Here is a 12,513-nt window from a genome sequence, read left to right on the forward strand (position 1 = left end):
CCATGAAAACACGAAGGAGAGGCAGTCTGGGGACGGGGATGGAAAAGGTTTCCCCAGAGTAGGATCATGTGAGCTGCACCCTGAAGGGGTAGTGAGATGGCTTCTGTGCAGAGAAGGGCCATGGACAGAGGCAACAACAGGAGTGGAAACAGCCAGGCCGTGGACAGTTAGTACAGCACATCATGAGGACCGAGCCCAGGCCAGGGTGGGTAGAAGGTGGACCGCATGGTCAGAGGCAGGCTGCTGCTGCATTACGGAGACTCTGGAGCCCTGTGCTCCCCCCGAGCTAGGACTTCATTCTGCAAAAAACAGAAGTCATTGAACATTCTGTCAGGAAAAGAACATGATAAAAAATGTAGAGGCTGGCTTGAGCTGTTCAATATAAATATAATGTAAGTCACAAATACAAGCCCATATGTAATTTAAAATTTTCCAGCAGCTACATTTTAAAAAGTAAAAACAAACAGATGGAATTAATTTTAATAATTATTTTTACTTAACCCAGCCTTATCTAAAATAATATCATTTCAAGGTGTAATCGGTATAATAATTTTTGTACTGATGCATTATTTTACATTCTAGGATGTTTCTACTGGGTCTTTGAAATCCGGTGTATATTTTACACTTGCAGCTCTTCTCTGTTTGGACTGGCCGTGGTTCAGGTGCTCAGTAGTCACATGTCGCTAATGGCTGCTGTATTGGACAGTGCAGGTGTGGAGGATGGCAGAGGGGTGTATTCTATCCACAAACCCTAATTCCTCAGTTCGCAAAAGATTCACTCTCCTCTCAAAACAGAGGGTTCTATGGTCAAATAAGTGTTGGGAACTCTGGGTTCACTCAAATTAAATGTTTCTTTAGAGCAGGGTTGCTCAGAGCATAGTATGCGGATGTGCCTTGTGACCCTGGCAGAGAAATGCAAAGCCAGATTCGTTCGACCTTGCAGGTCAGGAATGCCAGGAACACATTATAGTATTTGCTGGATTGGGGGGACCAGAGGGCCTGGAGGCAGGCAGAGGCAGAAATGCAGAAGGAAACACCAGGAAGAAGAGAGTGACAGAGGCTGAGGGAGAGATTCGAGTGTTGGAAGCAGCAGCTCATCACAGGTGTCAGGGCTCTGGGCAGGTGCAGGAGGACGCCAGCTCCCAAGGGGGTCTCTGCATTTGGCGATGCTCAAGGTCATCATTACCTTCACAAGAGCAGTGTCAGTGGAGTGGTGGGAGAGAAACCAGAGTATCTTAAGTTGGAGAAGTGACAGAGAGAGCTGTGGGCGGGGGGAATGAGTGTCAGACCCCTCTACTGTCAGACATTTGGCAGTGAGACTAGAGACAGGTGTTTGTGGAGGGAGCAGGGTTGCAGGAAGGGTGCTTGTTTGTTTTACATATTGTGGTAGGAGGGACACATAACCATGTTCATGGACTAGAGGGACCAGTGAAGACTGAAGATGGAAGTGTGAAGGGCAGGGAAGTGTCCTGCAGGAGGGGGCGGGTTAGGGATGCTGGCTTTAGAAGAAGTAGGATCCCCTCACCCCCTGACACGGGAAGGAAGTACAGGGATGAGTGAGCAGGAAGATGGGGCTGGAAGTAGAAGGGGCATCATGCCTTTATTTTTTTCCCCCTGATGTCAGAGGTGAGAGCATCTGAAAGTGGGGATAGGGGTCAGGTTGGAAACTTGGAGAATAAAAATTTAAGAACCATTGTAATGAAATGCAGAGGTGTCAGCTAGGGTTGGAGTACAAGGATTGTCCCACATTCATCCTGATGAAGCTAATGTCGTGTACGTCCCAGCCTTAGAAACGATAAACTACCTGAGACTTTTCCTATTATCCCAAGATACTGAATAGATAGGCCAGTACTTGTGGGTTTTAACATCAATCATCGATTCCCAAAGTGTGATATCCCGGTGGTGCACAACACAATGGCCCACAAAATAGTGCACAGGAGGACTCGAATTATTTTAATAGTTATATGTTTATGGTAGTTACTATTAGAAGAAACATAACCATCACATCAAACCCATGATTTCATAGACATTTAGCTCAAACATGAAAAAAAATATTACATAAATAATAGTAGAGATACTATGTGGATGTGGCCGAATGTGAAGGACCGAGATTTGTAAACCACTAGCAAAGAGCTAGGGCAACCTTAGAGACTGCTGCGATTGCCCCACCAGCGTCAGCTGGATGGCCACGTGGTCAGCAACATTCCCCATCAGGCGTCGGCCTCGGCATCCAGCCGCCTGGCTGCACACAGCCAGGTCCGGCAGGGGCCTGTGTTAGCCTTGCTCATCCCTAGCTCTCGCTCATTCCTGCAGGTCTCCTTGGCAGAACAGGACGGAACACAGTCCCCAGAAAAGCTGGATAAGTCTGAACATGAGTGGCACTGCGATTTCATCTTGGTAGCACCAAACGTGACTTTTGCCTTATTCAATTTTTGTTTGACTGTGGGAGTAATTTTTTTTAAAGCTGTCGGCAGCATGTGCAGAAAATAGAACAGTTGTCTGTCTTCGTGAGGACTCTCTGAAAGCCCAAATCTATACAAAATACATAAAAAATCAAAAACAGTCACGAAGAGAAGCCCCCACTTAAAAGGCCAGTCTGATCCTGGCGTTTTCCGCCTCTGTGGCTCTGCGCCTTTGTCCCCGTGCAGGGCGTCTGCCTCGGTCCGAACACTGCGGGCTGCGGAGGCCCTGCAGGGCCGGCCCTGCTCCTGTGTCCTCTGCTCCCCAGACCTTCGTGTTGCCTCCCCATCTCTCCCGCTTTGGACGTGCACTGCTACCGCCTCCTGTTGTCCCTTGCTGGGCACCTACCTGCTTTTTCCTTTTGCCTGAGGAAGGGCTTTCTGAGGCGTTTCCCCTCCCACTGGGCCTTCAGCAGGCCCTCAGCTTCTTATTGAATGACTCTGGGTTAACGTCACTTCCCAGTGTGACAGTGAGCTCAGCTCCCATGTGCCTGTACATTGATCCGAAGTGACTATGGTACTTCTCACTCTGATGCCATGCGAGATGGCTGGGGGCTGCCCTCAAAGCCCCCGTGGCTGCAGTGTACCCCAAACCACCAGTTCTTTGTTCCAGTGGGTTAAGACAGTGCTCTTGCTGGGAACTGCTGGGCCCTGGAGACTTCAGGTTTCCTAACTGAGCACTTAACTTTGAGAAATCTAGAGAAGTGTTTCTCAAACATTTTTTAAACAGTGGCTCACAGTAAGGAATACATTTTACATCCTCAAATACATACCTAACTAAAAATGTTCACAGTACAGTACTGACAGATCCTGTGCACGTGGTAGTTATTTATTTTGTTTTGTTTTTGTTTTAAAAAATCGATAGAATGGCCCACCAATAGCTCATGACCTGCAGTTTGGAAAACACTGGTCTCCAGCATTTGAGTCACTTAATCGTTACAGTGCTTTGAAAATGTCTCAGGATGGTGAGAATAGACTAGATTCTTCACAGGGCTCCCTCCGCACAGCGCTGGTTTCTTTGAGGCCATTTCTGAAAATCCCTCATTCTGTCATTACTTATTTGGAAAAGAAATTGGGACCATACCGAGCATTGCAGGCGTTGCAACCAGTCACAGGTGTTGCTAATTTGCGGCTCTGGCGCTCTGGAGTGGCCGGTGGTTAATCCCGCTTCCGCAGGCGTGCGCTGTTCACCCAAGTCCCAGGGCCCTTTGGCAGGCCACATGGTTCTTTCCCGGCAACACTTGCAAACCCCGTGTATCTGACGGTTCATGTCTGTTTTCTCCGAAGAAGATAAAATAATATTTTGAAACTCTAGCCTGCTTTTCCACAGGGTGTGCAGATCTCCAAACCCTGGACACCATGCAGCCAGTGGAGAGGAAAAGGCAGGGCTACATCCATGAGCTGATGGAGACTGAGGAGCGGTATGTGGATGACCTTCAGCTCGTCGTGGAGGTGAGGGCGCCACGGGCGCCGCCGGTTGCTCAGGGGGTGGGGCCTCGTAGCGAGGTATCACCTTTGACGAGTGAATTCTCAGGCAGTGACGGGAGTGCTCACACCCTCAGAATGCTTCCTCTGACCCTTGGAGAGGCCCTGAAGATCTCAAGTCGGCTCTTTCTCCAGATTAGGTAATTCAGAATGAAGAGAGAGAGAAAAGGCACTCAGTGCCTCAGTCGGATGTGGCAGAGGCCCCGTCAGGAAAGACCAGGGCACGGAGTAGGTGGGAAGTCTCTCCAGCAAATGTATCTGCCTCAGACTTTTCTCTGACGATGTCTGCACCGCTCTTCTGGCACCTGACGCTTTCATAAAGTTTAATGATTTCCAGAGGAATTGTGAGGCAGTGGGGGTGTTCACCTAACCTTTATGTCAGTTTGGAAAACCAAACAGTGTACTGTAAAATAGCTCCCAAATCTCATATATTTACTGTGTTGTGACTATTAATGGTGCCAGCGACCCTGAAGCAGACAACGGCCGTTAGAGTGGCACTTTTAAATGGTTCGCGTTTGAGCAAAGTAAGATTTTATACTTTATTATGCTTTTGTTTCCCATGGCTTTCAGTTCCCACAAAAATTTGTCAAGGCCCTCAGATGAGACCAGTTTAAAAAAAAAAACTTAAAGAGAACAGGTGTCCCCACTCAGGCCCAACAGGTGCACTGTTTACGTGGTCGTGACCTTGCGAACACAGGGTGCAGAAGCTGAGTCCTGCATCTGCCCGAGCAAGGCCTTTCCCCGATTCATTCTCTCCCCTGAATTCGGGCTGGGATCTCAAACATGGCACACGTGCTCCTCTCAGACGTTCACTGTCCTGCACTTCTCGGTTGATAACGTCTATCTTCCCCCAGGCTGTGAGCTCCTGAGGGCAGAGACTGTGTGTCCTTCGTCCTACACCCCAAACGTAGCCTGGCCCTTTACAGGCCTGCCCAACAGGACTGGATTTATGTGTGGCTAGGTGTGTTTATGTCTGTCTGCACTTCTCTCACCAGGATGGATGGCCTGTAAGAAAAGCCCATCTTTTTGATTAACCCCTACAAGTGTCAGCCCTGCTGCCAGTCAGATTCCAGTCCTAAGTGGTTGTAAATGGGTGTGGAGAACCGCTCTGACTAGCACAGAAGGTGAACGGGGGCCAGGTGCTTTCCCCATCTCAGGCCAGCCTCTTAACCACATGGGCTTGGTTATTCTCACTCAGCGCACCTCACAAGACACTCTGAGGGGTGAGGCATCATGTTGGGGTCAGGGGGTTAGGGGAAAAAGCACTGCCCACAGGCAAGGGCTTCTCATTACCGTTGCCGTGGAGGGCCCCAGAGGACCCAGCCATCTCATGCTCTGCTTACCTCACTGAGGCTGGCACAAAGCAGGCAGATAGAACGAATAAACAGTAACCTAAATTAATCAGCGAGTGAAAGAACCGACATCAGACGCTTTCGCTGTCCTCCAGGAGCAGCCTCAGAGCAGGTCGACCTTGTTTCCAGGGCTCTCTCTCACAGGGGTGTCCAGACATCTTCAGTCTGATTCTGGAACCGTAGAGGTTTAGAGACGTTAGTTCATAGCACTTTTATCTGAGTTCTCTGAATCCAGGTTCAATTCAGTGCAGTAAGTAAACATTAATTTAGAACAGTTTCAATGGAGGGTAATGTCATGTGTATTTTGGAGAGATTTCACGTGAGAAGAGTTGTCTCAGATGACTTCACCATTTCCTTAAGGCTTTTAAAGTCATTCCCTAGTTGTTTAGTGGAAACTTGAGCTTAGAATCAAAAAGTTGTTTTAGTTCTGGCTCCTCCACGTTCTAGCTTTGTGACCTTGAGCAAATTACTCTCTCAGCTTTTATTTCTTCGTGGGTCAATTGGGAATAATAATACCTGACTCAGCATGACCTACATCATCTATGAAGTTAATTGAGAAACCCACACACACACGTGTGCATGTACGCACACACAAGCATATGCATGTATGTGAATATCAGAACTTTGTGAAACCTTAAGTGCTACGGATTACCAAAGTGTTATCATTTAACCCCTGAAATCCACATGTGCTTGGTGGCCAGTCTTGAGGATAGGATAAGGCATCACTCTTTCTTCTGGTGCACTTCTCACAAACTGCTTCCAGACCCCTGAGGTGCTCAGCCTGACAACGGTCATGCTCCCTCAGTTCTGCAGGCTCTTCCAGTGTGTGGGTGCTTTATGCCCATGGTTTATTTAACCTGTGTAACACCCTGAGGAGGTAGGTATGAGAATCTCCTCTTCTTGATGAGACTGCTGGATTCAGTCCTTAAAATCAGCCCTGATAGGAGACGAAATAGCAAAAAGTAGGGAAATTTTGCAATTTAAAATTTAACAGTCCCAATATGTTTATTTAAAAGTGCCATGATCTTCCTAGTTTAGTGTATGAAGATAATGTTTTGTTTTGTTTTTTGCGGTACGCGGGCCTCTCACTGCTGTGGCCTCTCCCGTTGCGGAGCACAGGCTCCGGACGCACAGGCTCAGCGGCCATGGCTCACGGGCCCAGCCGCTCCGCGGCATGTGGGATCCTCCCGAACCGGGGCACGAACCCGTGTCCCCTGCATCGGCAGGCGGACTCTCAACCACTGCGCCACCAGGGAAGCCCGAAGATAATGTGTTATTTAGACCACACAGCCTGTGTACTGCACTTCAGCTGACTTCTTTCCCTTGTGTTCTGAATTTAGGTTTTTCAGAAACGAATGGCAGAACCAGGTTTTCTCACTGAAGGAGAAACGGCCTTGATCTTTGTTAACTGGAAGGAGCTCATCATGTCGAACACGAAGCTGCTGAAGTGAGTCGTGGGCATCACCTGTCGTTGCAGCAGACGCCCCCAGCCCCAGGGCTGAGACTCATACCTAACTCTCTGCAGCCAGGGCTGCTTAGCAAAGAACTTTCACTGTTTTCTATTCCCTCGGGCTTTTTTTTAAAAATATAAATTTATTTATTTTATTTTTGGCTGCGTTGGGTCTTGGTTGCTGCGCACGGGCTTTCTCTAGTTGCGGTGAGCAGGGGCTGCTCTTCATTGCGGTGCACGGGCTTCTCATTGCAGTGGCTTCTCCTGCTGCAGAGCCTGGGCTCTAGGCGCGCGGGCTTCAGTAGTTGCGGTGCACGGGCTTAATAGTTGTGGCTCGGGGGCTCTAGAGCACAGGCTCAGTAGTTGTGGCGTGTGGGCTTAGTTGCTCCGTGGCATGTGGGATCTTCCCGGACCAGGGCTCAAACCCATGTCCCCTGCATTGGCAGGTGGATTCTTAACCACGTCACCACCAGGGAAGTCCCTCCCTCAGGCTTTTAATTTTATCATCATTTTATGAAATGCTCTCTAACTCTGAAATGCATAATTATTGAAGTAAAGAAATATAACAAAGAAAATATTTGATTAAGCAAAGGAAAAATTAAATCATTAAACAAACAATATATCAACATATGGTTCCAAAATATACTTGACTCTGCATCAGATAGAGTCAGGAGAGAAGCTGCAGCTCATGGCCTAGACATAACTGGCTGGTCTGGCACTCTCCTAAGTCCAGTGTGAAATTCCGTGGCCTGTGGTGATTTTCTGTCCCTTACGCCTGTGAGGACAGGCTCCTGTGGGCAGGCATGAGCAGTCCCAGCGCTTGCTGCCTCTCTGCCCTCCTTGGGGCTCAGCAGCTTTCTGGGAACGATGCCGCCTCCACACATGGCCTCTGTGGGCTCCTGCTCCCTTTTTTCCCTTACAGAGGGTGGAAATTTCTTTCTTCTTGGTTCAACTGAAAACAAGTTAAAAAATTTTCAAAAGGAACTTTGCTAAGATACTAAGCTGAATCCAAAACAATTCCAAAGACCTAGGAACACCCAAGTGCACACACTTCATTTTCTTCTTCTTTCTAGCAGCTCACCCAGGTTGGCTGGGCGGGCAGGGCTTTAAGCCCTTGCTGCCTCCTCCTCCTGACTTTTCCCTCACGGTGCCAGAGCTTTTTAGGTAACTCACTGGTTGTCGTTACCGTTAGTCTCGCAAGGTATTCATCCTTCATTTGCAAAGCACATTCAGTTAGAAATGGGAAGTGAGAGTGTGTGTTGGTTGCAGGGCCTTGCGAGTACGGAAGAAGACTGGGGGTGAGAAGATGCCCGTGCAGATGATTGGGGACATCCTGGCAGCTGAGCTGTCCCACATGCAGGCTTACATCCGGTTCTGCAGCTGTCAGCTGAATGGAGCAGCTCTTTTACAGCAGAAGACAGATGAACACGCAGACTTCAAAGAATTTTTAAAGGTAACTCCATTCTGGGAATGTAGGCAGGTCAGCCTTGTTCTGAGTCAGGAGGCAGGGGTGTATGGCGGCATGGTGGGGAATCTCAGCAGTGGAGAAGGCCACCTCCATCACCTTCCAAAGGAAACACAGATATGGCAAAGAATTTTCTGACTGCTTTGAGTTGCCTTTCATATTGAATTGATTTTTCTTGGCACTGGGACCATGATTTTGCCCATCTTTAATAGCAGAGTGTTTTTTTAAGCCTACTTACATAAATCAGCTACTTTATACTCCAGAAAAGTCCAGAATGTCACTTTCTTAATTTTGTAAATTGTATTTATTTTATACCCATCTTATTCCAGAAGGAATATAAACTAGCTTACTTAAACGTATAAAATGCAACAAGATAAAATAAAATTTAAAATAAGTGGATGGGGAGTTCCCTGGTGGTCCAGTGGTTAGGATTTGGTGCTTTCACTGCCGTGGCCCGGGTTCAATCCCTGATCGGGGAACAGAGATCCCACAAGCTGCATGGTGTGGCCAAAAAAAAAAAGTGTATGAATAAAATGGGACAAAAGGAAATGAGAGTAGGAAAGAAAATGGTGACACCAGGAATTAGGATAATAAATAAAAAGCGCATCTGTGATCCTGTATATATACAAGAAGTGTATGCTTCCAGAAACCAATGAGAAGACAGAAAACAATTGGTTCCATGATGCCATGGTCATAAATTAAAAACAAGCAGCTGGTAAGGAGAAGTAATGCTAGAACTGTACTCAGAAAGTACACTATGTGTATATTCACTGTATATAACATAATGAGTCGGCAACAACCTTACAGTGATACATCAATGAGCTTCATATGTCCGGTTATATCATAATAGAAAATCACATTTTGATAAGTCATTTTTATTGACGTTCAGTAATAGAAATATTACTAAACATGTTAAAATGGTGAGGGAAATGAAAGAAAAATCTGTTTTCTTGGTTTTTTTGCATTTTTTTGTTGTTGTTGTGAAGTACTTTATATTGGGATATATTATACAGCCACAGTAGTACTTTATGGGAAAGTGCATAATTTTAATATTTTTATTATCAGAAAAGAATGGAAAAATCAGCATAAAATATAAGATATATAGGCAGAGGATAAAATTCTAAGAGGAAAATAGAGGAAGTAATAAAGATAAAAGCACAAATGATATCAATATGTCTGCAAACAAGTACAGTGAAAAGAACTGATAAAATATAACTCCACTAAATCTAATAGAAAAAGAGGGGAAAAAACACAAGTAAAAACAAGAATAGATACAAAGTTATTTCTTAAAAGTGTATGCAATTCAAAATATATGCTAATAAATATGAAAACATTAATAAAACTTGTAGTTTTCTATTAAAGTTTGAAAACTGATTCAATAAGAGTAGAACATCTAGAGAGAGTCAGGCTTGTGCCATCTTGCCCCCACCGTCTGTGCCCAGCCACCCTTTCCCTTTAGACACTCTCAGCCCCCCACCCGCCCCTTTCCAAGCATGTCCCGGGCCACCGCCGCCAAAACCGCACCATCTCTACCCACACATTCTCCGTGCGGGACGTGCAGCCAGGTCTACAAGTATTCTTAGAGCAGAGATGAGCTATCTGGAATAAAGCCAGCAAGTGACCTGTCCATTTAAGCCACAGATGAATAATACTGCAGCCAGCCCAATGTCTACTGCCACTTCAAGTAGTGGAAGAAGTACAGGGAAGTCTATAAGCTTTGCAGCAGAATTGCAGAGTATGATGTTTTTGCTTACAGATTAAAAACTTGAACATAGACCTGAAACCATAAAACTCCTATAAGAAAAAAAAAAAAAACTCCTTTAAGAAAACATAGGTGGTTTTCTCTAGGTGATTCTAGGAGGCCTCTTCATGAAATGGCAGTTTTGGTAGAAGATGTAGTACACACTCAGTTAATTTACATCCCGTGTGGCTGACAGGGTCTTGGTGCTCTGGCCTGGTGTCAGGCCTGAGCCTCCAAGGTGGGAGAGCTGAGTTCAGGACATTGTACCACCAAAGACCTCTCAGCCCCATGTAATATCAATTGGTGAGAGCTCTCCCAGAGATCTTCGTCTCAACACTAAGACCCAGCTCCACTTAACAGCCAGCAAGCTCCAGTGCTGGATGCTTCATGCCAAACAACTAGCAAGACAGGAACACAGCCCCACCCATTAGCAGAGAGGCTGCCTAAAATCATTCTAAGTTCACAGACACCGCAAAACACACTGCCACATGCAGCCCCATCCACCAGAAAGACAAGATTCAGCCCCACCCACCAGAACACAGGCACCAGTCCCCTCCATCAGGAAGCCTACACAAGCCACTGACCCAACCTCACCCACTGGGGGCAGACACCAAAAACAACAGGAACAACGAACCTGCAGCCTGTGAAAAGGAGACCCCAAACACAGTAAGTTAAGCAAAATGAGAAGACAGAGAAATATGCAGCAGACGAAGGAGCAAAGTAAAAGTCCACCAGACGAAACAAATGAAGAGGAAATAGGAAGTCTACCTGAAAAAGAATTCAGAGTAATGATAGTAAAGATGATCCAAAATCTTGGAAACAGAGAAAATACAAGAAACGTTTAACAAGGACCTAGGAGAACTAAAGAGCAAACAAACAATGATGAACAATACAATAAGTGAAATTAAAAATTCTCTAGAAGGAATCAGTAGCTGAATAACTGAGGCTATAGAACGGATAAGGGACCTGGAAGATAAAATAGTGGAAATAACTACCGCAGAGCAGAATAAAGAAAAAAGAATGAAAAGAATTGAGGACAGTCTCAGAGACCTCTGGGACAACATTAAACGCACCAACATTCAAATTATCGGGGTCCCAGAAGAAGAAGAGAAAAAGAAAGGGTCTGAGAAAATATTTGAAGAGATTATAGTTGAAAACTTCCCTTGAAAACTTCCCTAACATGGGAAAGGAAATAGTCAAGTCCGGGAAGTGCAGAGTCCCATACAGGATAAATCCAAGGAGAAATATGCCAAGACACATATTAATCAAACTATCAAAACTTAAATACAAAGAAAAAATATTAAAAGCAGCAAGGGAAAAGCAACAAATAACAAACAAGGGAATCCCCATAAGGTTAACAACTGATCTTTCATCAGAAACTCTGCAAACCAGAAGGGAGTGGCAGGACATATTTAAAGTGATGAAAGGGAAAAACCTACAACCAAGATTACTCTATCCAGTAGGGATCTCATTCAGATTCGATGGAGAAATTAAAACCTTTACAGACAAGCAAAAGTTAAGAGAATTCAGCACCACCAAACCAGATTTACAACAAATGCTAAAGGAACTTCTCTAGGCAGGAAACACAAGAGAAGGAAAAGACCTACAAAAACAAACCCAAAACAATTAAGAAAATGGTAATAGGAACATACATATCGATAATGATGTTAAATGTAAATGGATTAAATGCTCCAACCAAAAGACGTAGACTGGCTGAATGGATACAAAAACAAGACCCATATATATGCTGTCTACAAGAGACCCACTTCAGACCTAGGGATGCATACAGACTGAAAGTCTGGGATGGAAAAAGATATTCCATGCAAATGGAAATCAAAAGAAATCTGGAGTAGCAGTTCTCATATCAGATAAAATAGACTTTAAAATAAAAACTATTACAAGAGACAAAGAAGGACACTACATAATGATCAAGGGATCAATCCAAGAAGAAGATACAATTGTACATATTTATGCACCCAACATAGGAGCACCTCAATACATAAGGCAAATGCTAACAACCATAAAAGGGGAAATTGACAGTAACACAATAATAGTAGGGGATTTAACACCCCACTTTCACCAATGGACAGATCAGATCATCCAAAATGAAAATAAATAAGGAAACACAAACTTTAAATGACACATTAGACAAGATGGACTCAATTGATATTTATAGGACATTCCCTCCAAAAACAACAGAATACACTTTCTTCTCAAGTGCTCATGGAACATTCTCCAGGATAGATCATATCTTGGGTCACAAATCAAGCCTTGGTAAATTTAAGAAAATTGAAATTGTCAAGTATCTTTTCCAACCACAATGCTATGAGACTAGATATCAATTACAGGGAAAAAAAACTGTAAAAAATACAAATACATGGAGGCTAAACAATACGCTACTAAATAACCAAGAGATCACTGAAGAAATCAAAAACTACCTAGAAACACCGTCCTCAGGCTGACCATGGTGGACATTTTGAGGGCAGCTGATCCGCAACCTGTGTGCCCCGCACCACTTCCTGTGGAAGCTTGAGCCAGCCGTGTAGCTTTCTCCCTTTGTC

General features: G+C 45.1%; 1 protein-coding gene across 10 annotated transcripts in view; it reads left to right on the top strand.

The window, feature by feature from the left end:
• Window positions 1–12,513, top strand: part of ITSN2 (intersectin 2) — a 158,936-nt gene that overhangs the window by 132,541 nt on the left and 13,882 nt on the right. For all 10 annotated transcript variants that reach the window (XM_030858252.3, XM_060309812.2, XM_060309818.2 and 7 more), the window contains 3 exons: window positions 3,790–3,911; window positions 6,637–6,743; window positions 8,016–8,199. In XM_030858252.3, the coding sequence (XP_030714112.1) occupies window positions 3,790–3,911; window positions 6,637–6,743; window positions 8,016–8,199 (413 nt within the window). The remainder of the gene's footprint in view (window positions 1–3,789; window positions 3,912–6,636; window positions 6,744–8,015; window positions 8,200–12,513) is intronic.

This window comes from Globicephala melas, chromosome 12 (assembly GCF_963455315.2).
Source record: "Globicephala melas chromosome 12, mGloMel1.2, whole genome shotgun sequence".
NCBI lineage: Eukaryota > Metazoa > Chordata > Mammalia > Artiodactyla > Delphinidae > Globicephala > Globicephala melas.